The sequence below is a fragment of the Aphelocoma coerulescens genome, chromosome 2, assembly GCF_041296385.1.
Source record: "Aphelocoma coerulescens isolate FSJ_1873_10779 chromosome 2, UR_Acoe_1.0, whole genome shotgun sequence".
In the NCBI taxonomy this organism is placed as follows: Eukaryota; Metazoa; Chordata; class Aves; order Passeriformes; family Corvidae; genus Aphelocoma; species Aphelocoma coerulescens.
In genome coordinates, this window is record NC_091015.1 from 24,236,507 (window position 1) to 24,260,041 (window position 23,535).

General features: G+C 36.9%; 1 protein-coding gene across 1 annotated transcript in view; it reads left to right on the forward strand.

Moving 5' to 3' along the window:
- VPS50 (VPS50 subunit of EARP/GARPII complex) overlaps positions 1–22,865 on the forward strand; it is an 86,110-nt gene extending 63,245 nt beyond the window's left edge. Inside the window, exons 23-28 of the mRNA XM_069006834.1 lie at positions 11,479–11,627; positions 13,347–13,443; positions 13,590–13,748; positions 16,289–16,410; positions 19,311–19,500; positions 20,913–22,865. Coding sequence (XP_068862935.1) covers positions 11,479–11,627; positions 13,347–13,443; positions 13,590–13,748; positions 16,289–16,410; positions 19,311–19,500; positions 20,913–21,032 — 837 coding nt within the window. The 3' untranslated portion in view covers positions 21,033–22,865. The remainder of the gene's footprint in view (positions 1–11,478; positions 11,628–13,346; positions 13,444–13,589; positions 13,749–16,288; positions 16,411–19,310; positions 19,501–20,912) is intronic.
- Positions 22,866–23,535: the final 670 nt, after the last annotated feature.

The following is a 23,535-nucleotide window of genomic DNA, read 5'->3' on the forward strand; positions in this document are numbered from 1 at the left end:
TGATGTATTTTTTACATTATATCCCATCAGTCATTTCGTGATTTATTTTCAGAATGTGAAGAGTAAATATGGTGCTTGTGTCACACTGGCAGTAGATTACTGTCCTTCACAGGAGGATGGTAAAGGAGACTGTAGGTAGTTTTTGTGGATTCAACTGAACAACAGATTATAAGAAAAAATATTGCTAAAATCTACACCAGAAATGGAAGTTTGAAGTTCTTATATTCCACCTAAATATAAAACCTTTGAAACATTGTGAAGAAGTTTCCTAAGGGTATCATAAATGGCTTGTATAGTAGTTAATACCATGGATGCTACAGGGAGGTTTTATTTTCTGAGGCTTCTATCTTAGAAGGAAGAAAAAGATGTTCTACTCTGACTTGCACAAGGATTTGACACTCCACAGAAATTTACTTTATGCTTTTTTAATTCCTTGAAGCATTATATCGAATCATAAACTGTTCTCACAGAGAAGCATCTTAGAGGGTTTGGGGGCCATTTCTTACACAGTCAGTAGAGGGAGCATGCGATAACTAATAACCCTAGGCCTCTGTAAAACAGAGAACGGCTTCTTGATATTCTTCTCAAAGGCAGTGTATGCAGAAAGAAAAAATAATTCTAGAAAGAACTTGCAAATGAATCAGTTAAAGATTATGGAAAAGTGGAAAGTTATGGAATTAATTTTTAAAATGTCTCTATAGTGATGGTTCCTGACTGCTTTACAGACTTCATTTTTTTAGCAGTTAAAATGATTAAAAAACAAAAGAAACATTTCTAGGAGTGAAATGGAAAAATAACAGCAGTTTGTTTTCTTCCTCAATCACTAATAGTACTGTAACAGATAATGTTATTGACAATTGAAATTAATAGCTATATACAATGTGAGATTCGAAAGAAGAAAGAAATCTTAGCTAACTGCTATTAACTTAAAGACATTCCATGAAATTTATTAATATCTTACAAAATTATGCTAATCTTATACTATAAATGGAAATTTTTCACTTTTTGATTTATGAGGAAGTAAAAGTGTTCCAGGTATTTTTGTTTACTGTTTGCTTATTTTTAAGAGTTTGTGGAAGTCAAGGTTCATTTTCATTGTGCCATAAAAAGGGTGTTTCTCAAGACTGTATGGACAGTTCTGAACTGCTCAAGGGATTCTCCTATCTTACTTTAGATTTTTGTAAATTGCTTTCTGAAAGTATTCATGTTTGCGTTGTGGCATTCAGTCCCCTGGCCTGTTGGGAATTTAAGGTTGTTGCCTTGTCTTCTCTCCATGGTACCTTTATCAAGGGCTTCATTTCTGTCACATTGCAGTTCCTGATGGCAGCATCAATATTTTATTTCCATAAAGATAGTCTGAATCTGACAATACTGAATCTGTGACCAAAGCTCAGCCAGACTTGCATGTAGATCAGAATAATTTCACAAATCTGTCAGTGTCTGTGAAGGTTGAACTACATGATCTATGTCCAGACTCTTCAGTAATTTAGACTGGATCATTTTTAGCTTTCCTCTTGGACTTTGTTCGTTCCTTTTTTTGAGATATCAGTGGATGAAGGCCTCTTAACTCAATATTTATTGTCAGGAGTTAGAAGAATAATTGGAGGATTTAGTGGCCACCCCCTCCAGCTTTGTGTAGAATTCTGGGAGTTTCTGTTTGAGATTGAGTTAATGCTATCTAGTTTATACCAGATACCTTTTTTGTAGAATACTATTTTATTGTTATTCAGCTGAATTTTAAGCTTCCTTTGTGAAGGAAAAATCGATGTGGAGTAGGAGTTCCGCTTCTGGCAAGTTAAAGCACTAAGTGTTCTTTCTTGCATTTTTGTAGCATGTTCAGTATGAAGAGTATGGAGGTTGATTGGAGGCATTCCCTGTAACTCCTTATGGAGCTGCTCTATTTTCCCATTATTACAGTGCAAGAGGTTTCTGTCCTTTAGCATATACTGTGCTTACAGCATACTAACCATACTTGGAAAAGAAGTAAGTCTGGTTTTTATTTGGACCACTGAGGCACTAAGTCAAATTTCTGACTTGTAGCCAGTGTGCAAAAGGCTGCAGCAATTTAAAGCACTTCCTCTACTTCCATCCATCCCTTCCCATGCATCATGTGCCTCCTGCTTCTGCTGGGGGTCCTTGTCCCCGCTGAGCAGTATTCAACTATAGCTGAATCACTTCTCCACTGTTTTGCAGTCTAAAACTTCATAGCAAAAACTTCACAGCAAAACCAAATGTACTTTAATAACTGCAGCAAGTCCTCCTGCAGTTTAGATTAATGTTTTAGACAGTGAACAGGAAATAGCTGAGATGTGAACATGTGTTTAGTCCTGTTAACTTCTTTGCAAGGCAATACTGTGACCCCTCAGCTGTGATACATACTATTCAATGTCAGTATGTCTCTCCTACACTGATAAATGATAAACCACATTATAGTAAACAAAACCTCCCAAACAAAAAGCAATGACCAAACCACTTCAGTTGGTAGTAAATCTGCCCCTGCTGGTTGTAATTGTGATACAAAAGCATTTTTAATTTGGACTTTTTAAAAAATTTGGATGTTCTGTATGATGTAATCAAAATGTCAGTTATGAAGTACTTTATGATGGCAATGATGAAAGGACTTAATGGAGCAAGCAGGTTCTTAAAACTCTACTGCTTTAGATATGCTTCCAATTTCAAAGTGTTACAAATTTAATAATAATGAAGTCCAATTATGGCTCTTTTTAAAATCTCTGCACTGCTAATACAGCTCCTGGTTTAAGTATGATCTGAAATTTCTTTTGATAAATAAATAGGCTTAATTTAAAAAAAGAAAACAGGCCTATGAATTAGCAGAACTTTATTTGCTTTGTTATAGTAAGTTATGTGGAAGTGTGCTGACAGCTTACAGTGATTGAGTAAGCAGTTTTCTGTGTATAACCTACTTGTCTTTGCCTTAAAGACATCCCTTTAGGCTAAATCAAAAGTATAAAAAATAAAAAACTAGAAATATTTTTTTTAAAGCAGGTTGGGGTACAGTTTCATGTCTGAGAGTTAAGAGAACAGTATGACTTTAAAAGATTTATTTGGCTACACTGTACTGAACTTCATATGTGTATCAGAACTTCATAGTCAGGTCTTTCCACAGCTAGCACAAAGCTTTCATACAGATTTCTGCTATGCAGCAGCTTCAGAGTTAGTCATTTAATAGTTACTTCTGGATCCTCCAAAAGTAGCACTCTTCAAACACTCTACTCATTCATATAAGCAGATTGCATTAAAAAGAAAACACAGAAAGAGTGAAAAGGGGACAAAGAAATGCTGTTCTTTCAGCCTCACTCAGATGTGGTTTAGATTAGGCTAAATACACCAAAACAAGCCCCTGTTTTGAGTTGCTTATATCTCCTCACTGGCAGTTTCTGAGTCAGGTATGTAGGGGTACCTACACACATTATGTCCTTGTGTTTGTCATTTCTAACAGGAATGTGTTTTTATACAATAGTGATGTCCATGTTAGTTCACTGAGACCTGTGAGCCCCCGGGTAGAAGGCATCAGTTTGTTGTGTGATCAGTTTGTTGTGGTAATTCGTGCTTTGGAAGGAAAATACCTACTTCTGATTCCTTGCTTTGTCAGTTTTTAAGCAGCTTCCTTATCTTCACAAAATGTAATGTAATTGTAATACTGCCATTGCTTAGGTGTTGTTTGTGAATGTCCTGTGAATGTAAATAGCTGCTTTGAGTGATATTGCTGCAAAGAGAGATTTGGGGGGCAAATAGCCATGGAATGCTCATAAATAATTCATTGCAAACAGGTTTCCTCAAGCAAAACTGGAATTTAGAATGGAGTTTCTTAGAGTTACTGTGTTTTACAGCAGTAGAAAATAAATCAATGTAATAAAGTATCTAAGCATTGCAATGCAATGTATAGAAGAGTAGATGGGAGGAACTGCTGATATAAAGTAGTATTGGTCACTGTATCTTAGAATCTGTCTTTGCCTTTTGGACTCTTTCCCCAGAAAGTATGTGTCTTTTGGCAGTGTCAGGTTAGAGACTGATGGTGCAGAGATGGAAAATGAAGATTTTTCAGCTGTACAAATAAGATAAAGATTGGTAGGAATAATTTTTTTTCTTCATGCCTGACTTCCCATCCCATTTTGGCTTTGACTCTTTGATCCTGTGAAATGGTACAATTCAGCTACATTAGTCCCAGTGCTGGAAACAAACAGTTTGGTTTTACTTAAAATGTCACATCACTGTCCTTCATTACCTACTGTGGACTGGTGCCCTGTTACATATGGTTTGGCAAAATACTAATGGCAAGCTCTGGAGAGTCTTGGCTGTGGAATTGTTGACCTGACGTGGCTGTGCCTAGCACAGGAGGCAGCTCCTAAAGGGCGTAGTTAAGGTCCTCAGTGAAATCGTAGCTGTGATTCTTGGTGAGGTTTTATTTGGCTAAAGATAACTTGTGCAATGTTTCTAATCCATGCTTGGTCTCCTGCTGCTTAAAAGGAAAAAAAAAACCTGAAGAAAAAAAGAAGAAAACACAGTTTGTGAGTTTGCTCTTTCCTCTATTTAAAAGAGATTTCTAAATGTACATAATGACAGTTTTTAAGGTGTTGTATGAATTGCTTGTCAAGGGAAGAGAACTCTCTGTATACAAAGTTCTGACATGACAAGCACTTTGAAATTATGCTAGGACTTCTGCAGGTGTTTTCCTTCCTCACATTATTCATTTAGAGTTCTTCATACATCTTTTTTTTTTTTGTTTACTTGACTGTATTATCAAGTAGACTGGAATAATTTACTGAAGTTTTTGAGCTTATTTAATTGGATACGTTTTCTGGATTTTGGCAATTGCTTGGTCTCTCTTTAAGCAGTCTCTGCAGACATCTCATTTTAGTCACTTCAGACTCTTCTTGCTGGGCACCCAAAATGGGCTGGTTCCAGAGGAGTGCAGGTGCCCACAGAGTCACAGCTGAGCACCTGGGAACCAGCAGCAGCTCTTCCTGAGAAACTTTCTTTGACAAGAAAATGCTGCAGTAAAAATGTGTATGAGCAGATGAGACCAGCTTATGTGGGTTTTTTGCAAGGTTGTGGTTCAGGTTCCTAAGGCTGCCTCTGTGTGTGCTTTTCTGTGGAGTCTCATTTGACATTTATTTTTTTAGGATGTAATTAATGACTCATTTTCTCAGTTGTCTGTCAGCACACAGTGGTTCCTGATAGACGCATTGTTACATTGGTTGAGACAAGATAGTAAATAAACTTTCCAAATTCTTGTAATTTTTTATGCAAAAAGTCTGCCATTTAACTTTGAACATTAAAAAACAGAAGAAATGCAAAGATCCCAGAAGTTTCAGTGCAAACTTTATTGAACTCTTTTACTGAAGTCAGTGGGACTGACCCAGCTGAGGTTTAGGACATGCTTTTTTTTTGTGACAAAGAACACGGAGGATCCACACCCATGTCTGCTGTGAGGCAATGCTGATCAATTCAACCCTGGGGACAGTGTGAAATGTGTGTGCTGTAAGGGTTGGGAAGCTTGGGGATCCCTTTTATGGCTCTTCAATAATGCTATAAAGATATCACTTGCATGGAAAGGATTGAAAATAATGGAATATTAGAAGCATTATTTCTCCAGATGGTTTGTTGCTTGGTTTTTTAAAGATCTGCTTTCTTAAAGTCTGTAGAGTGGCGATCATTGTAGTAGCTGACATTGTTTATGTTTGATTTACTTTCCTGAGGTTGAGGCAAGATTACCTGCTTGGTAAGTTTTGTGCCCCTCAGTAAGAAAATACTCATCTTGCAACTTAAAACATAGTAGGAGTATTGTAAAGTACCATTTTAAAATCTTAACACGTTTACAACATATTCAAGATGTACTTTTACCTTTAAAGCAGTGTACTTTTGCAACTGGCCCTACCTATAATTTTTAGCATTCAGTTTCAAGAAGAGTTAGGGATGTGTAAGCTCAAAGGGGAGGAAAAAAGCCTTCAGTGCATTTCTTGTGATAAAAAATTCTTATATATTAAGTGTCTACTTGGATTTAGTTGAACTTATTTTCAGACAGCTTTTGAATACAATAAGGAGTTATGTTTTCTTTGATCAGTTTGTTTTCTTGTAGTCTATGCTTGTGATATTACAAAAACTATTAATTACAGTTTTATAAACAGTGATGATAGAGCTAGCCTGTTTTATGTAAACATTTGGGGTTAGTCTGCTTTTCCTCATCCATCAGCACACATCAAGTTCTTGGTAACAGTGTTGGTATGTCACAGGTGCTGTAGACTGTTCTGCTGCCAGAACCTTTTCAGATAGTACCCTTTTGTCCATGCTTTTTGGACACCACTGACTCCTTTAAGATCAGAATTTCTTCAGTAACATTTAGAGTTATTACAAAATCAAACCTAAAATTTTTGCTATTGTGTATGTATATTAAATCACAACGATTCTAAAACTGGAATCTTGTGCAAAAAGTATTAGGCCAGAAGAAGTGCAGTTTTAAAAGATTATTGGTTATGAGTGTGGTCTGCAGCACTTTGTGTGCTGGGGACAGGTTGTGGAGTTTACAGTATTTTGTTTAAAGTTAGTGAAAGTGCATGATTAATTAACTGTCAGCTATTTCACCATAACTGGCAGATAATCAGTTACTTCACGTATAAGTTCTTTATTTCTAATAACTGAAATAAGTGTTTCTGTTCTCATGATGAGATCAGGCCTTTAAAAATGTCTCTCTTGCAAACTGAATGTCAAATTTTTAACTCAGATAATTACCTGATACAGTTTATACTTCTAATTTAGGTAATTATTTTATAGTCTCCTCTTCCCATTGAGATGGAAGGCTTAACAGAGATTTACCACTGAGTTCAGCCAAACTTGAGATGAAAATGTTCTCTTGTTACAGATGACATTTTTAGAGGAAGGGATTGAAGGAGAGGCTGTTCCTTAAACAGATAGATTTTATTTTTCTACCTGTTCATTTAAAATTTCCTTTTTGGGAGTAAACAATTAAATGATAAAGTGAAATACCCAGCAATTAAACAGTATCATGCTCCCGTTCATCTGATACCTGTTATTTGCTAACACATACCTTTCTGTTGTAAAAACATGTTCCAGGAGAATTTTAATTCAACTGTAGGTATCGTGCAAAGATACTTTGCAAAGCACACACTGTAGCTCACACTACTGTTATTAGCAACCCTTAAATAGGCAAAGCAGTTATAAGCCTGCTTTAATGCTTCATCCTGATATTTTCAGGCCTTTATAGCAAAGCAGCTTTTATAAATAATTGCTAGTTGGGTATGCCTATCGTGTATAGCATTACAAAACTCGGTTCTTTTCCTATGACAGTATGAGGAAATTAAACTAAGACTAGAGAAAATTTAATATGCAAGACCTGCTGTAAGGTGTCTGCAGACAGTGCTGGTTAACCTGTCCTGCTGTGCCTGCTACAGTTCATTGGGTTATTGTTCAGATAAGTCTGGCGCTTTTAATAATTCTTTTAAATTTTTTTTTAACACTTTGGTTTTTTTCCTCTTTGGCAAGGAAGGAAAAGAGCACCTTGTAGTTTGCATCAGTTCCATGTGTACTTTGAAATTATTTTATTAAATCTATTTTGTCCAGTTTTCTTACAAGGATGTTGTGTGGGCTGTGATATGTCTTTGACATATCAGTTCTGCTGGATCAGCAAGACCTACTAGTCTGATGCAGGGAAAAGCTAAGCAAGTTTATTCTGCTTTAGTATTGCTCTCTACATGCTTAATACTGGGTGCTACAATATGTTCTCAGTGTAACTTGACATTTCTTGAAATTAAAGTTTGGCTGGCTGCTATTTAGTTTTCTGGTTTCTACTCCTCTCCTCTTCCGCTTGAGGCTGGCAGTTTTACAGTTCTCATAATTGTTTGCTGTGGTACACAAAGGGAAACTCTGGTAACAGACATTTTCTTCCAGATTTTCTTCATTACTGGAAGGGTTAACTTTAACAAGTCCACTATGCTATAAAACATCTGATTTCTTTAAATAATCTGTAGCCTTATTTCCTGTTCCAGCCTGGATGTTTTGCCCCTTTATTTTCTGCTTTCAGTCTTTTGATCACTTCTGTTAATGAAGGCAGGAGGAAAAAACACCTGCATCACTAAGGCCCTTTCAGAGTGATCTTGTGCTTTTTTGGGGTATTGGCGCACTGGCTGTTTTCTTTTTTGCTGTGCCTGCTTTTTAGAACAAATTAAGAGAATGAAATGCTCGTGCTGTTTGGCCATGATATTTGAACAAGAGTTTGACTCCCTAGTTGAAGCTAGCATATCTTTGATTTAGCCAGTTCTCATGTACCTTTTGTGTTCTTCAGACACAACACAATTTTGGCTTTTAAAAGATTCATTAGTTACTTACCTTCATGGGAAGCAGAAAGGAAGAAAAAAATGTTTAAAATGTGTCCAAAGTGGCAGGCAACTTTGAAGTGCGATAAATACAAAATGAAGTCTTTATAATATTCGGTTTTTACATAATTTGTAATTAGTCTTTGAAAGAAAGCAAACTTCTTAAATGTTTAGTACTGATACTCTTCCCCTAGCTCTGTCACTCACTGTCTCTCCTAAGGATAAGCATTGCTTGGTGGGCTGTGGGTTTGGCTATTTTTGTCTTGTGTAAACACTTCAAAACATCTTTGTTTGTTTGTGTTTTGGTTTGGTTTTGGTGTTGTTTTTTTTTTTTTGTGTTTTTTTTTTTGTTTTTGTTTTGATTTGGGTTTTTGAGAATGGAATGAAGTGTAAAAAGAAAAAGAGAGGACAGATAAAGAAGGAATTTTAATAGTTAATCAGTATGGTCTTTGGCTTAGTTAATGCTTTCAGAGAATTGATTGTTGTGGCTAGATGGTTAGATGTCATTGCCTATCTGCAGTAAACATGTGGATGTGCTCAGGAAGTACCTTCGAGTTCTCTGAAAGAGGTTACATGAGCTTTAGCAAATATCCAGGCCTTTTGGCTTGCTTATCCATTCTGATAGACTCAGCAGAATGCAAACTTCATAGTACTGTGAAGCATCTAGTCAGTTTAATTCCAAGTTTATCTGGCTGAATGTGAACACAGATCAGAGCAAAGAAAATTAATTTTTCAAATAACATAACATTATAGCTAGCCTTTAGTTCCTGTGCTCAGTGCAACTGTATCTGATTGCATTTCCCATAAGCTTCTTTTAGAAGTTTTATCTTCTGCTCATTGATGTATTTCTGTGAGATCTTTTACTGCTACAAATGATGTCTTGATGGTATTGGTCAGTTAGCAGTCCTTGTTTTTAATGTCAAAATTTCTGTGGGGAACCATCAAGGTTCCCTGCTTTCTTTGCTTTTTATGTCTGTAACTTTATTACAATATATTTTTTATAAGTCCGAAGGTACTTCCTCACCCTTCTTAGTGAGAACTCTGCCTTCCCAGACTGTGCATTGTTCCATCTGCTGTAGCCCATTTTTATGCTTGTGTTTGACGTCTCTGGAGATGCAGAACTGAAAGAGCCCTTCTGATTTAGCAAATCCACCTCCCTATTGCCTTGGGCTGTCACACCACGGGAGGAAACTGCCAAATAAAATTCGAGAGAGTTAAAGTGGAACTTGTGAATTTTTGTTCCTCCACACCTCAAACCACTTTTAACAGCTTGGATGCTATTATCTTCTCAGTTGTCTTATATTCTTAATGTCACTTTTGGTTTGGCTTTTGTCCAAGCAGTAAACACATTCTGGTGCTGCTTTGTCTATAGCAGCAAAGTTTTGATCTTTCTGCTCATCCTGTATAATTTAAATTCTCACCAGGTCCTTACACATTTGACATAATCAATTTTCACCTGCCCTACCTTTAATTGCTGTAATACAACCACAATGGGTCTGTCTGATATTTTGCTATCAGAATAACCGCCCTGTTGGTTTTCCAGTTTTCACCTGATCATATGTGCAATACTTTTTCTCTTGGCATTTCAAAGTCTGCAGTGAAATACTCCTCTTTGTCTGAATCCTGACATATAGAATGAGTGACACCACTACTAAGTTCCACCAGTGCTTCAGGTGCTCACTGCTCTCCTCTTCTCCTTAAGCAAAAGTGTCTGGAAAAAACCTGTTTGAATAGCAAGTACTCTCTTTCAGGTCACTCTTCACAGTTGTTCTCTGCTGTGAAGCCCAGAAGAAATTAATGGCTACTGTTGTGGTTAGCTTGAGTCTATTTTTCTCCCTCCTTCCTTAGTTACTTCACTGCAATTTCTTCTATTTTTATTTCTATCTCTAGTTGAAACAAACAAAATTCAAAAACTTGAAAGCTGCTTTTTTTCATAATGTTGTTTTTGGCTTTATCTTTTTCCATTTTTTAACAGCGATTTCAGAATTCCATTAATTTTTTTTTTTTGAGTCCAACCGTAAATATTATGTTTAAGCATTATTGTTATCCTCTTGGTTGGTTATTTATACACTGTTTACTGCAGCCATGTTAGGCCGCTGATTTTACTTTTGTAAAAGTTATTTTTTCCACTACTTTGTGGCTGTGTTACTGTTACTTGTTTTCATTCCGTACATACAGGCTGATACGTTGTAGCATCCATAGACTGTAGACTCTGGCCACAGTTTCTATCCCCAGGGTCTTGAAAGGCTCTGATTAAATCAGTGCCAAATCCTGCCTGTCTTCTTACCTGTTCTGGGTGCGGTATTACCTTTACTTTGTAGCATTTCTCATCTTCTTGTGGGCTGTGTATAAGCATGGTATGAATAATTAATCCAAGCCAGCCAGAACTACCTTTATATTTTCATGGTTTCATGCCTGAAACAGTTTGGGGAAATAGCCAGGCTTCAGAGGGTGTCCCTTTGTACACCTGCTCTGGGAATTTCTTCCTTCTGTGGTTCCTCTACTAGCTGTACTTGTACTTATATTCCTTAAATGTGGGGATAGAATTTTTCCTCTATTTTTTTCCTTTAATTTTGCAACAAGGCACTGGTATAAACTGTTTCTCACTACAGATTCTATTCCTTTGCTGTGAATATTTCCTTGCTTTCTAGCATCAAGATGTCTGCAGGATAGAAGTTTCCATGGAATGGTGGCTTGATTGGGAACATCAACTGTATTTTACCTAAGTTAGCCACAGCTCATATAAACAGTAAAGCCCATGCATAAGTAACATTCCTTTGATACGTCTCTCTATCTGGGTGCTGTCAGACTGAAGATGCTGTCTCCAAGGGTGAGAAGTCAGTCTCCCAAAAGGCAATTGGGGTAAAGCCTGTTTGGGTGTTAAAGTGTAGTGAGAATATTATTTGCTGCCTTTCTCTTTTAATTTATTTTTTCCTTGGATAATGATTTACATGAGATGATTTTTTTTCACTTATTTTACTAAAGTGTTCAAATACAAATAGGCTTGATTTAAATTACACCTTAGAATTTGAAACATTCCTTCATCTTATCTGGCATCTGAAGCTGTTCAGCTGGAGCCATCCTTGCTGGTTTTGTGGGGTTTAATTGGTTTGATCCTTTGTTTCAGGAGGTGTCTGCTGATCCTTCAGGAACTCTCACAGCCGCTGAAGAGAGAAAAGAGAAGGTGCCAAGCCCACATCTCAGTCACCTCGTAGTTTTGACATCTGGCAATTCGCTATATGGTTTGGCAGAGAGAGTGGTGGCCACAGAATCCTTGTAGGTTGTTTACTGTACACATTGTATTTGTGATCACTGAAAGCTATTGATTGTTTAAGAAACTGTGGTTACAATCCAAAGCCTTCTTGACAGGTCAAAAATTCCTATCTCTCAATGTGATTTTAAATATGAGTGATAAAGGTAATTTCTTTATTAAAGGTACTGGAGTCTTAATTCTTTGGTCTAGCGACATGCAAGCACAAGGAATGAAATTTTACTGCAGATGATCCAGTAATTTGTGGCAATACATGGCCAAATCTAACAGGACAATGTTTCTAATGGGAATATTTAATCTGTATGGTTCATTTTCACCTTATATTAAATACTTGACTCAACTTCTTAGTTTAAGTTGGTTTGGCTTGAATTACCATGTTCTTTGCAATGGGTAGAAGTGTACCTATGTCACAGCACAGGAGAAGAGGAGATTATAACCAGGAATTAATGCAAGTGTTACAAAATGATTTTTATTTGATAAGAGTAATAGTAAGAGTCAGATAGGAATTATTTTTTCCTCATACGAGATGACACTTAAAGATTAGAAGTTAGTTTTAAAAATATTTTTTTCATTTATGCTAGATAGAAATGTATTTCCTTATTATGTTGTTATTAACCAATTCTATGCCTGAGAAGGAATATGAGATCAAGTTCTATTTTATAGATTCACTAGTATAAAATTAGGTATGTTATTTTGAAATTCTGAGATGGATTTATTAATATCGATGTTGACTGTCCTGCAACGGGAATTGCGTGACTCTTGGTCACTGACTGTTCCGGTTTGGCCAAATTTAGAAATACATCCTCTGAGAGAAGGCAGGCCACAGACCACCCCTCCCCCACCAGGTTCGGGAAAAATTGAATTTTCCTCGAAAGAAAGTGAAAGAGATGAAAACTATTTATTTAACAAACACACAGGAAAAGGATAATGATGGTAAATAATAAAACCTCTCACTCTGCTGAGAGAAACCTGGGAAAATTTCAGGGTCCTTCTGTAGATCTCTCTCTCCCCCTCCTTGCAGCTGGGACGGGGTGGTGAGCCCACCTCCAGGGCCAAGGCCTTGGTGGAAATTCCTCCCAATGTGTTCTGATGTTGAAACAGTCCAGCAGAGGAAAGAAAGAAAACAAAGTCCCAGGAAAACAAAAGTTCAACGCTCTGTCTCTCTCTAGAGAAAGGAGCTGAAAAACTGGCCAAAACCAAGCCGGGTGCCTTCCCCATTCTCGCTCTGCTGCCAGAGCTGAAAAAAAAGTCTATCTCTGTGTGACCTTGAACAAGCTGCAAACTGCTTTGAAGAAGTTTTGCTCAGGTTTTCCTCTCCTCTCTCAGGCTCATTTTAAAGGCACAGAAAGACACAAAATGAATTTCTGGGCATGGGGCAGCGATAGGGGATGCACATCACAAAGTCACCCCAAGACACTGACTTTACTAGACCTTGGCTCAGACTTTTGCAGTGTATCCTCAGTAAAATGGAAATATGAATTGTTGATATTCAAGCCTTAGTCTCTTTATTCAAGTATTTTCTTGTTCACAAGTACATTTTAAATTGTCAGAATTGAGAATGCTAGTTGATATGCTGGCACGCAACTGATACAGTTCTTCTCGGCACTAAATTTTCCAAAGTTGCATATTGTTTTTGCCAAATATGTCAGCTGTAGAGTAAAAATTGTAAGGACACATGCCAAACGTTGCACTTAGTTCACAATAAATTTTCTTTGCTTTCAAAGGGTATTTCTGGCTGAGCAGTTTGAATTTCTTCAGCCTCATCTTGATGCAGTGATGCCAGCTGCCAAGAAGCCTTTTCTTCAGCAGTTCTATTCTCAGGTCAGAATTGTGTAATTCACAGCTGATTTTCATACAGAAGATTTGAAACTTGTACATTATGGTGCAAATACTTGTACATCATAGTTATATATTGCTCCTACTAGCCAGAAATTTAAAGCATTGAATTTTATTTTTTTCTTTTTCAGACAGTGTCAACTGCCAGTGAACTACGTAAACCAGTTTATTGGATTGTTGCTGCTAAAGCCATTGACTATGAACAAATGCTGCTTCTCATGGCTAATGTGAAATGGGATGTGAAGGAAATCATGTCACAGCACAATGTATATGTAGATGCTCTTTTAAAGGTGAATAGTTTATGGGAAATGGTGTGCTAGAGTTTATATAAACACTACATTGCTGTAATACTTCACTAAAACTGTTAAAGTGATATGGCTAGGACAATACATCATCCTGACAAATGGGAAATTACTATGAAGTCTGTCCAGAATTTTCATTATTCTTGCTTCTAAAGCATTGTTTTCAGTGATGATTTTTTTGACTACATGGTGTGTGAAAGTGACCGCAAAAGTTTCATGAGTCTCATGTCTATGTCTTGAATGGTTGTTCCGGTTTGGCCAAATTTAGAAATATATCCTCTGAGAGAAGGCACAACCACCCCTTCCCCCCCAGATTCAGGAAAAAATAAAATAGGCAGCGATATGGGATGCACATCATAAGGTCACCCCAACACATTGGTAGAGAAACAGGTAATAAACAGAGTAACACTGAGAGAAATCCAGTGGGTAGAGATAGCCTTTAGCTGGAGATAGTTAAAAAAACCCAAACCACACTATTTGCTCTTCCAAATAATTTTGCTCATTGTCTTTGAGATGTATCCTATGAGCTGTAGGTCAATTGAGCACCAAAAATGATCATGCAGTATCTGATTGAAGTTGCTGTATTTAGAAGTTAACATTTGAAAAGGAAGGGAAGTTATTCAGCCAACTTGTCAATTGCATTCCGTAGATGTCATTATACAATTGCCACGTCTTATGGCATACAGAACTAGTTCTTGGGACAAACCCTTCCTCATCCTTTTATATGTGCCTAAATAATGTTTCTAAAAGTCTTCAGAGGGAAGTTCTGGCAGTGGTAGAATTATGCAAATTAATTATGCTATATTAATTACTAATTCTTTTCAGAGAAACTAAAAATTTTATTTTAAAGATGTGTGAAGTGTGAATCACAGAATAAGCTACATATCTGTGTGGAATAACAGTTTGGATAACACCTTCGTACTTTGTAGCTCTTCTCTGCTTAAAAAAAAATCAAGGCAAAGAAGGAAGACTTTGACAGAGGATATATCATTGCACTGAATTTGATGGAACCCTTGTGGTTATCCTTGTTTATGCTGCCGTGACTTTTTGAGACCAGTTTGTCCTTAACATAGTTGGTCTCTGGGGCAAAACTTTTTCCTTTTGTGAGTATGCAACTGCTGATGAATTTGCTTCAGGACAGTCAGAGCTAATACCATTTAAAACCAATTTTGGTCTCTCTATTCTATAACTAGCACTGGTTGCTACAAAAGCTTTTAGATAACTGCTAAGCAATGAGTGATTTTCTGTGTACACTGGGGCTCCAGGGACGTCAAATGTAAGTACAGTGTTTAAAGTAATAATCAACTACTTTCAGTCATGTGCACACATACACAAAGTTCTATATTCATAGTATGTTGGAAGCAGATAAAGTGGGGAAAGAGGATTGTTGAAGAAATTTGTTATCCTGAAGCATTAGGCATCTTCATCTTCAGAAGAGTGAGCTGTATGCCTGTTAAAGCATGACATTGTGGTACCTTGCGTCTTCTTGCCAAATTAATCTTTCAGAAAATTTGTGTTAAATGCCAGTTGGTTACTGAGATTCTCTTCTACTGAAGAAAATCTCTTCTGATTTTCTTCACTTACTGAATTTTTGAGGGGGGGTGTAAGAAAAAAAGGAAAAGGAAAAAACCCTAGATTAACAGCCTTGGAAGTAAAATCTCTGTGGGTCAAGTATGATCTTAAAAGACTGCACTGCAAATGGCTTTTGCTAGTTATACAGAGGAGTTCATTACCAGTCTGCTTGATATTGAAGTCATTTGATACTTTTTTAAATGATAAAGGCTTTAATCATTGGCACAGGACTTACGTTTCACTTTATTTAAGTCACAAAATCATTGTAGCAGTAATTGCATTCAGTTATGACTAGTTTCTCACTTTCTCAGCTCAAATCCATCCAGGCCATTGATGATTCATGTGGAAACAGGCGCCTTCCCTTAATCGGAATTGTTATCTAAAGTTGTAGTGTGGTCCTAAACTGTTAGATTTGGCCTCTTTCAGTGGGTGCTCTCAGCTCCTTCTAAAGCACTGAGGAATTATCTAATGTGAAAGGTTGAGGAATGAAAAGTGGTTACAATATTTCTGAGCTTCTCTTCGAAAGCTGGTGGGGCAGGTATTTAGAGGGATAAAGAGATCATCACTGGATTTTCTTCAGTGGCTGTATATTGACTTAAAGAAGCTAAATATGAGTGTAGGGAGTGAGGCAGTGAAAATGGCATTTGAAGGATAAGCTACTTGGTTCATTTTCAGAGGTGTCAGTTTCACAGAGAACTACAGCTCTGGAGAACAGAGCAGCAGTTCGTTTAAAAAAAGTCACTGAGGTAATGTTGTGAGTGATACACTAGAAAGTGCTAAGTTTTCTACTTTACACATTAAATTCTCTACGTTTTGTGCCTATTAAGCCTCTCTGCTTTGCTCTTATTTTTCAGTATTCTCTCATGTGCATTTCTAATTGGTTGTTGCTGTTGTTGGATGTACAGAGTATGATCCATTTTATGCTAAAGGAATAAACATCTTTTATGTTTTATCAGGAATTTGAAGAATTTAACAGGAGGTTGAATGATGTGTCTAAGAGAGTCCGTATTCCATTGCCAGTCTCCAACATCCTTTGGGAGCACTGCATACGCTTGGCCAATAGAACTCTTGTGGAAGGGTAAGTATTTATGAAAGTCTTGCTTTTGGGTAAGTATGTCTAGAATTATAGTGTTTATTATTAGAGTTAAAAATTCTAATTTTATAGTGTCCTTGTGAGTTCATGTTCTTCTGGGGACCCTAAAAATTATCTATGCTTAAAATACTCCTTAGCAGTTGTTTCACAGAGTCTGGTACAGCATTGAGCCTAAAGGGGGTGGTCTTGTTCCTAGATACTGCTGAAGAATGACAATGAACGTTTTACTGAAGCATATGAAAATACAGTACTCTTTCAAAGAAACTTCTATATGAAAATTATCATTTCCCAGCAGAGCAAAGAAGGAAGTTAAAATATAGTTGTCAGTACTTCTATGATGATGCCATTTATCTTTGCCAGGAAGAAAATCAGTTATCTTAAAGTAGCCATGGAATATGATTTTTCCAAATTCATTAAGAACAGAGAGGTATCTCAGTTGGCTTGATCAACAGAGGCTTGAGCCCCTTAGTCAGGAACTGCTACACCTTGCTTATCCCTCTCTCTTTTAATCAGTGTCCCAGTCTTTTCAGATGCAATTTTGTAGCCTGAGTATTGCAGACTTTTCATCCACTGCATTTATTTTTATGGTTTTGTCCCCTTGGTACATGTTTGGGCTCTTATTGGAACTTCTTCTACATCATAGAATATGTGCTGTCTTCCACTCTTTCTACATATGTTTCCATGCTTCTTTCCTGGTTATCTTTACCCTGTTCACTCCCTACTACTTATTTTACTTCTTTCCATCCCACTCTCCTGCTGTCTGCTCTAAATTAGGACCTCAACAAAACACCCTTCTTCTCCAAGTGTTGGCTGCCTATTGAGGATCATCAGCTTCCACTGCTTCCATAAAGCCATCATTTTTTATCTCATGCCCATTTGTTTTCATGCCATCATCCTTTTGCAGTCTAGAGAAATCAGTTCATGTTCAGGATGACTAAATCCATCCATGACCTGCTTCTGGCTTCTCAATTCCTTCATATGACATATAGCCTATACAACTAGCTTTCCTTTTTGAAATTTTATTTTTCACTTATCATGAAATAAAAGGAAGTGAAACAAAGGCCATATCTCTTCTCCTCCCCCTGTTCCTCTTACCTTTCAAATAGGTAAGAGTCAGTCACTATCAACCTCCTCTACTTCAGCCTTTGTGTTTGTTTTCAACTTGTTTCCTTTTCTTACATCACATCTCATTCATCTTTTGTGGCTTTAGTGTACGTGAACCATTTAATCCTTAGCTCTGAAGGTCATCACTCATGCCTTGCTCCATGCTGCAGTTTAGGTTCATGCTTGTGACTTACCATGAAACTTTGACCTTTACTTTCACCTAAGCAGGGTGAACTAGGAATACTTTGCTGATATAATTTGTCCTGTACCATTTCTGAGGGTGTAAAAACTACTCATTATCGTCTTCTCCCAAATATTTGCCTGTAATTTCTTATTCTTGGCCGGTTCTGTTATTTTTACATATCTTGTAGGTTCTTTTCCCACTTTGGAAAGGGAAGGAAGGTGTTCTGAATAGCTGACTCTCTGAATACCTTCATAACTTCTTTTATCTCTGAATTCAATGAATGTATGGAGTTAAAAGCCATGAAGGAGATGTTTCACATCCAGTCATGCAGTCAACTGACATTGCTTTCATCAGGCTCTTCACTGAATGAAGAATTACCTCCACTGCAGTCAGATATATCTTTCTTTAAATTTTGTCCTTCCCTATCTCCTTGTTCTGTGTTCTCTCCTGTTTCCCTGCTGGCTTCTTGAGCCTATTGAAAATCATCATCTAGTCTTCTATGAAGCTCCAGAGGACTTTTGCCTTGGTCCTCTCTCTTTTTGCCTCTGTTAGTTTTGCATTCTGCAAATTCTTTCTGTGTACCAACTCTAAGTGAGAAATTTCTTGTTATTCTTTACCTGACCTTGCTGTGTGTCCAGTTGCCAGCTGCATGTTTCTGCTGCCTCCTTTGCATCAATCCTAATAGTCTAGGGACTGTATAATAATTAGGATCAGCTTCATGAATCTATGGAAAAACTGAGCTTGTTTTATATTTGGTAGAGGGGAAGAGTGGAAACAGTTAGACAGGGTTGTCACTTGTGGGTGCAACTGGTGGATGAGCTGGATTAAGTTGCTCAAGACACTGTGCCTCAGACCCTGTACACAGCTGAAACTGGCATTCTTGAGGCCATTGCAGTGTCATTTCCTTTGATCTTGACAAACGTAGTTCCTTATCTGTTTGAAGAACTGCAAAGATCGTTTTCCTTATTTATTGCCTATCACTCCACTGTGATCCTTGCTAGTATTACCCTGCTGTTAAGCTCATCTGCTGTCTCCTCTAACCTGTCCCTAGTTTGCTGTCAGTTATCATTAAAACATCAACTTCTCACAGAGATGAGCCAGTGCTGCTACCCTTTATTGTCTGCTTGCTGTGGCTGTTTTTGAACAAATACCTTTGTGTCTTTCTTTGATGCTCCTACTTGGTTCAGCAAGCTCCTGGTGACCATTCCTAAAGCTGCCATGGTACCTTTCAGACTCCAGTGGTCGTGCTCACTTGAAACCACTGTCCAGTGTGCTAATGAGCATTGGTTTAATTTCCTCTAACCTACTTATAGTAAGTTGTTCAATGTAGGATGATTTTTAGTGGCTTTTGGGAGAGTGTGATTTTTCCAAGTATCACTGGGTACAGTGGGGTTCTGTTTGATGACTGGGCTAAAATGTGTAATACTACTGTGAATAAAGCTCTGCAGCAGACATCCTAAGAGAAGTTCTTGTCTGCTTTTGACTTAAGACCATAATTTTGCTCCTCTTCAATGTTCAAAAGACTAAGTTAACTTTGATAAGCAAAATTCATTTTTATTTCCTTCTAAGTTTTGCTTTTCACTGTTTCTCTTTTTAGTTATGCTAATGTAAAGAAGTGCAGCAATGAAGGACGTGCCTTGATGCAACTGGATTTTCAACAGTTCTTAATGAAACTAGAAAAGTTAACAGACATTAGGCCTATTCCAGATAAGGAATTTGTGGAGACCTACATTAAAGCATACTACCTGACAGAAAATGACATGGAATGCTGGATAAAAGAACATAGGGTAACAGTTAAATTTGCATTCTTTTCCTGTCTATTGAGAAAATTCACCATGATGATAAAAACATGCTAACAACTATAAATAATCAATCCTTCCATGTGTTAAAAATGAATATAGGCATATATATTTTCATTCATTACAGTAAAACCCATATAGGAAGCAGTATAAATATAAACGTATGTGTGCATGTACATTTTCATTTTTATCATATGAAGTTAGTATGTGCTTGAACTGGTTCAACATTGAGGACTGGGGAGGATGACTGAGCCAGTCACACCTGCCTATTGTATCAAAAAACACAGAGAACTAGAGCAAAGGGAAACCGAAAGCATTTGTGAGCTGTTCAGAATATGCCAAAATGCACAACTTGATCATCAAGAATTATGTTTTGGGATCACACCATTAGGTTTTGTATTGCCTTTAGGAGCAGACTGCTTAAACTAAGTTGTATGGCACAATGGAGAAGATTTATTGCTTTTTCTTTCTTCATTTGATAATGCTTAATCAGCATTTCTTGCTGAGACGTCTGTATTTGTGTTTTGAGAACATTCAGATGCTTTCACTATAGCATGAACTAACAATTATAAGAGGTCTGTGTAAGTAATAGTCACATGGTATTGGAGATACCCATCTTTAAAGTAAGTCTTTTAAAGTGGAGCACTTGAAATCTGTATTTTGGATTACTTTAAATCCCACTAGAAATGGAGGAAAAAGTATGTCTTTGATAGAATTTTCCTTGTATTGCCTGGAGCCCCCAAGAGAGATTGTGAGCTATGGGGTTTGATCACCTACAGGGAAAAACTTTTTTAAACTCATTGGTGGAAGCTATGTTTTGGATAGTTTTAGACATAAAGGTAATACTGGCAAATGTGTTTTCACAGGTGCTAAGAATTATTTTCTTCACATTTTTGACATTTTTTCTTCCTTTATCATGTACTGAAATCAAACTTGTTTGGACACTGCAGACAGAAGCATTTAGAAGCTTATTGGAAATGGGAAATCAAAATAAAAAAGATCATCAACATTTATCATTGTTTGTTAAAGTTTTTGTGTTAAAAGCTTAACCATTTGCATATGTATTTCCCACCAAGCCTCCCAAAGAAAGGGAAATACATTAAAAATTGATTTATAAACATGTTCCCAGAGTTACTTTCTGTGAACTCTGTCCAGTACTTTTAAATTCATAAGCATTTTCCATTATAAGCCGCCATGTAGCAAAATACAGTTTTGTCCTCTCTGTGCCTCAACTGTGAAAACTATCCAGACATGACTTAACTACAGCTTTAAATCTCCCTTGTGTACTGATGCTTCTGTCAGTCATAAAATCCACACTGAGTATGTCTGCATTGTTTAAAATTTTCTATCTTTGTCTGGTGTTTTATTCTGCTCTAACATGATCTGCTTTTGTTTGCCAGGAATATTCCACTAAGCAGTTGACCAATCTGGTGAATATTTGTCTGGGCACCTACATCAACAAGAAGGCGAGACAGAAGCTGTTAGCTACCATTGATGACATAGACAGGCCTAAGAGATAACTGGTGAAAGCTGCTTTCTTTCTGACTTGTACCTTTTTCTGTTCTTGTGAAGCACGCAGACATTTCTCTCATGGACTAATGACAACATTAGAAACATTGTGCATGACCTTTCTTACCAACATTGGAGGCACTCTGAAGTGACATAACATTCTAAAATATGAGTTTTCTAATCTGTAGATTTCTTTTCTGTTGTACTTCTTTTTTTTTTTTTTTTCTTTTTCTGGTTACTTGCCCTTAGTAAAGGGCCACCATTTGTATATCATTGATGAGCTGTATATTTTGCAAAAGTATATACTGTAAGTAAAGTCAAAATCAGAGAGAAACATTGGCTTAATATATCATTGATGCTCTTTTGAAATAAAAGAGCTACTTGAAAATATGATTTCTTTCTTCCCTGCTTTCACCTTCAGAAATTGTGCTGTATTATGGACCAGTGTAAAATGAAAGGATATGTATAATATTTGATTGATGTATCCTGCATGTGGATTAAGAGTGCAGATCAAACAAGTACCCTCATGTTAAAGCCCATCATCTTCATATGTATTTAAAAATGTCTGTTTATTTCAGAATTAATTTAGTCATATCAAAATTATTGACTTCAGATTAATAGAAGGTAATAAAATTGTATGCTAATATGATTTATTTGTGAGACTTTATTTTTCCAATTCAACAATGCAAAACGGCAGTAATGCCAGGGAACTGGAATAATGTTTTCTGACTGAAGTTTTGGATTGATACTAAGATTATCTTCCTGTTTCCTGCTCTGCTGTAGATATCCTGAATGGTCCTGAGGAAAGTAAAATGACTTGACTGCATATGTGTCCTAGAAATCAATTTGTCAGAGCATCACTGACTTCACTGGAGTTTTCAGGTTTACATTTGTTTTGAGTATGTAAACTTCCAGGAATTTTATTTTTTATTACACAATAAACTTTTTGCCATGCTCTCAGACCTTTTTAAAGGAAACATTGAGCTAATAGGTAATTTATAATTAAAAATAAATTACCTAGGCTGCAATCCACTGATGTGTACAACATGGTAAATGCTCAGTTTGGGATTCATACTTGCCATTGTACTTTAATTCAGACGTGGGGGAACCAGGACTTAGCGAATGTCAGCAGTAGTGTAGTGACAGAAAATTGCCCCATGGAGTCATCATAATTGTTCTTTTCTGTGGCCTAATTTCCTCCTCAGAAGTGTACTGAGCATCACTGTGTGAGTTTAGAGAAAGCCTGTGTACAGTTTTAGAAGAGTGATAGAATTTGCATTTTAAATATTGACTGCATGGTATTCAGCTTCCTTGTTTATCTGTATTTTAAAGGAAATAAGATTTAGAACAAAATTTAACACTGTTCCTTATTGACCGTGCTGTCTTGCCTAGTTCCGTTTAAAACTTGCTTAGTGGTTTGTTACCATGTGTTGAAGCTGAATCAGTTTCACCCTCGTTAAAAAGGTGGTTCAAATGAAAGTGTGGACTTTTGCGTCAGCGTATCTGCCCTGGAGTCAAATCCTGAGCGAGAGCTCCTGGAAGAAACAGAAACATGTTGGGGACTATTAGTGTAAAATATCTTTCAATTTTCTTCTCTTGGATGAAATAAAAAATTCGAATATCTTTACCAGAGCTTTGGTGAGCTGAACACATTTAATTTCTTCTGAACTGCGTAGGTCACTGTAATTTTATTTCTTACCAGAAGGTAGAGGTGTAATCATTGGAATGCAGGGTCAAGGTGAGCAATTGCATGAACCGCAATCAGGAGTGGTTTTTTTTGTAGTATATCTGTAGTTTGACTTGTTATTTTTAAGTAAGCCCCCAAATAAAAGAATGTGCAAGAAGCAGTGTTAAGCAACAAGTGTTTGATCTTCATTCATGCATGCCTCAGAAATCGTTATATTTTCCACAAGAACCTTCCCGTGCTGTCCAGGATTGATGCCAAGGAGGAAGCCACACAGCTAAAGGGCCTACATACACTCTTAGATACATGTTTTTAGGTTGTCTTGTGTGAAAGGTGTTAGACTCAGTGATCCTTGTGTGTCCATTCTAACTCAGAATATTTTTTATTACTTTGTTCTGACTGACTAATGAAGCTAAGTTTTCACTGAGTTCTGAATTGTTATATTATTAAGGATATGTTTGGTAGTTTCCATCCTCTGATAATGAGAATTTTTTATAAACCACTGATTTTTGAGCATCTCTGTGCATCTTTGTTCTCCTGTGCAATAAGAAGCCTCTTATAACTGCTTTTTCTGCAGTAAAGAATATGGCTTAAATATTCTTCATGTTTTAGAGGAGTGTTTTGCAATACTTTAATAATAGAAGAAAATTTCCTTCAGTCTCCAAGAAGACTGAGCAGTAGTGCAGAAGTGGGCATCTGTCAATCCTTCTTTAGCCTGATGAAGACTTTAAATCCTGGTGCCCAGACACGAAGTACTCTGATACTTGTCAAACTCATCTGGAGCACAGATGAGCAGTTTTCAAGTCTCTGGTTAGGCAAAGCCTATCCTT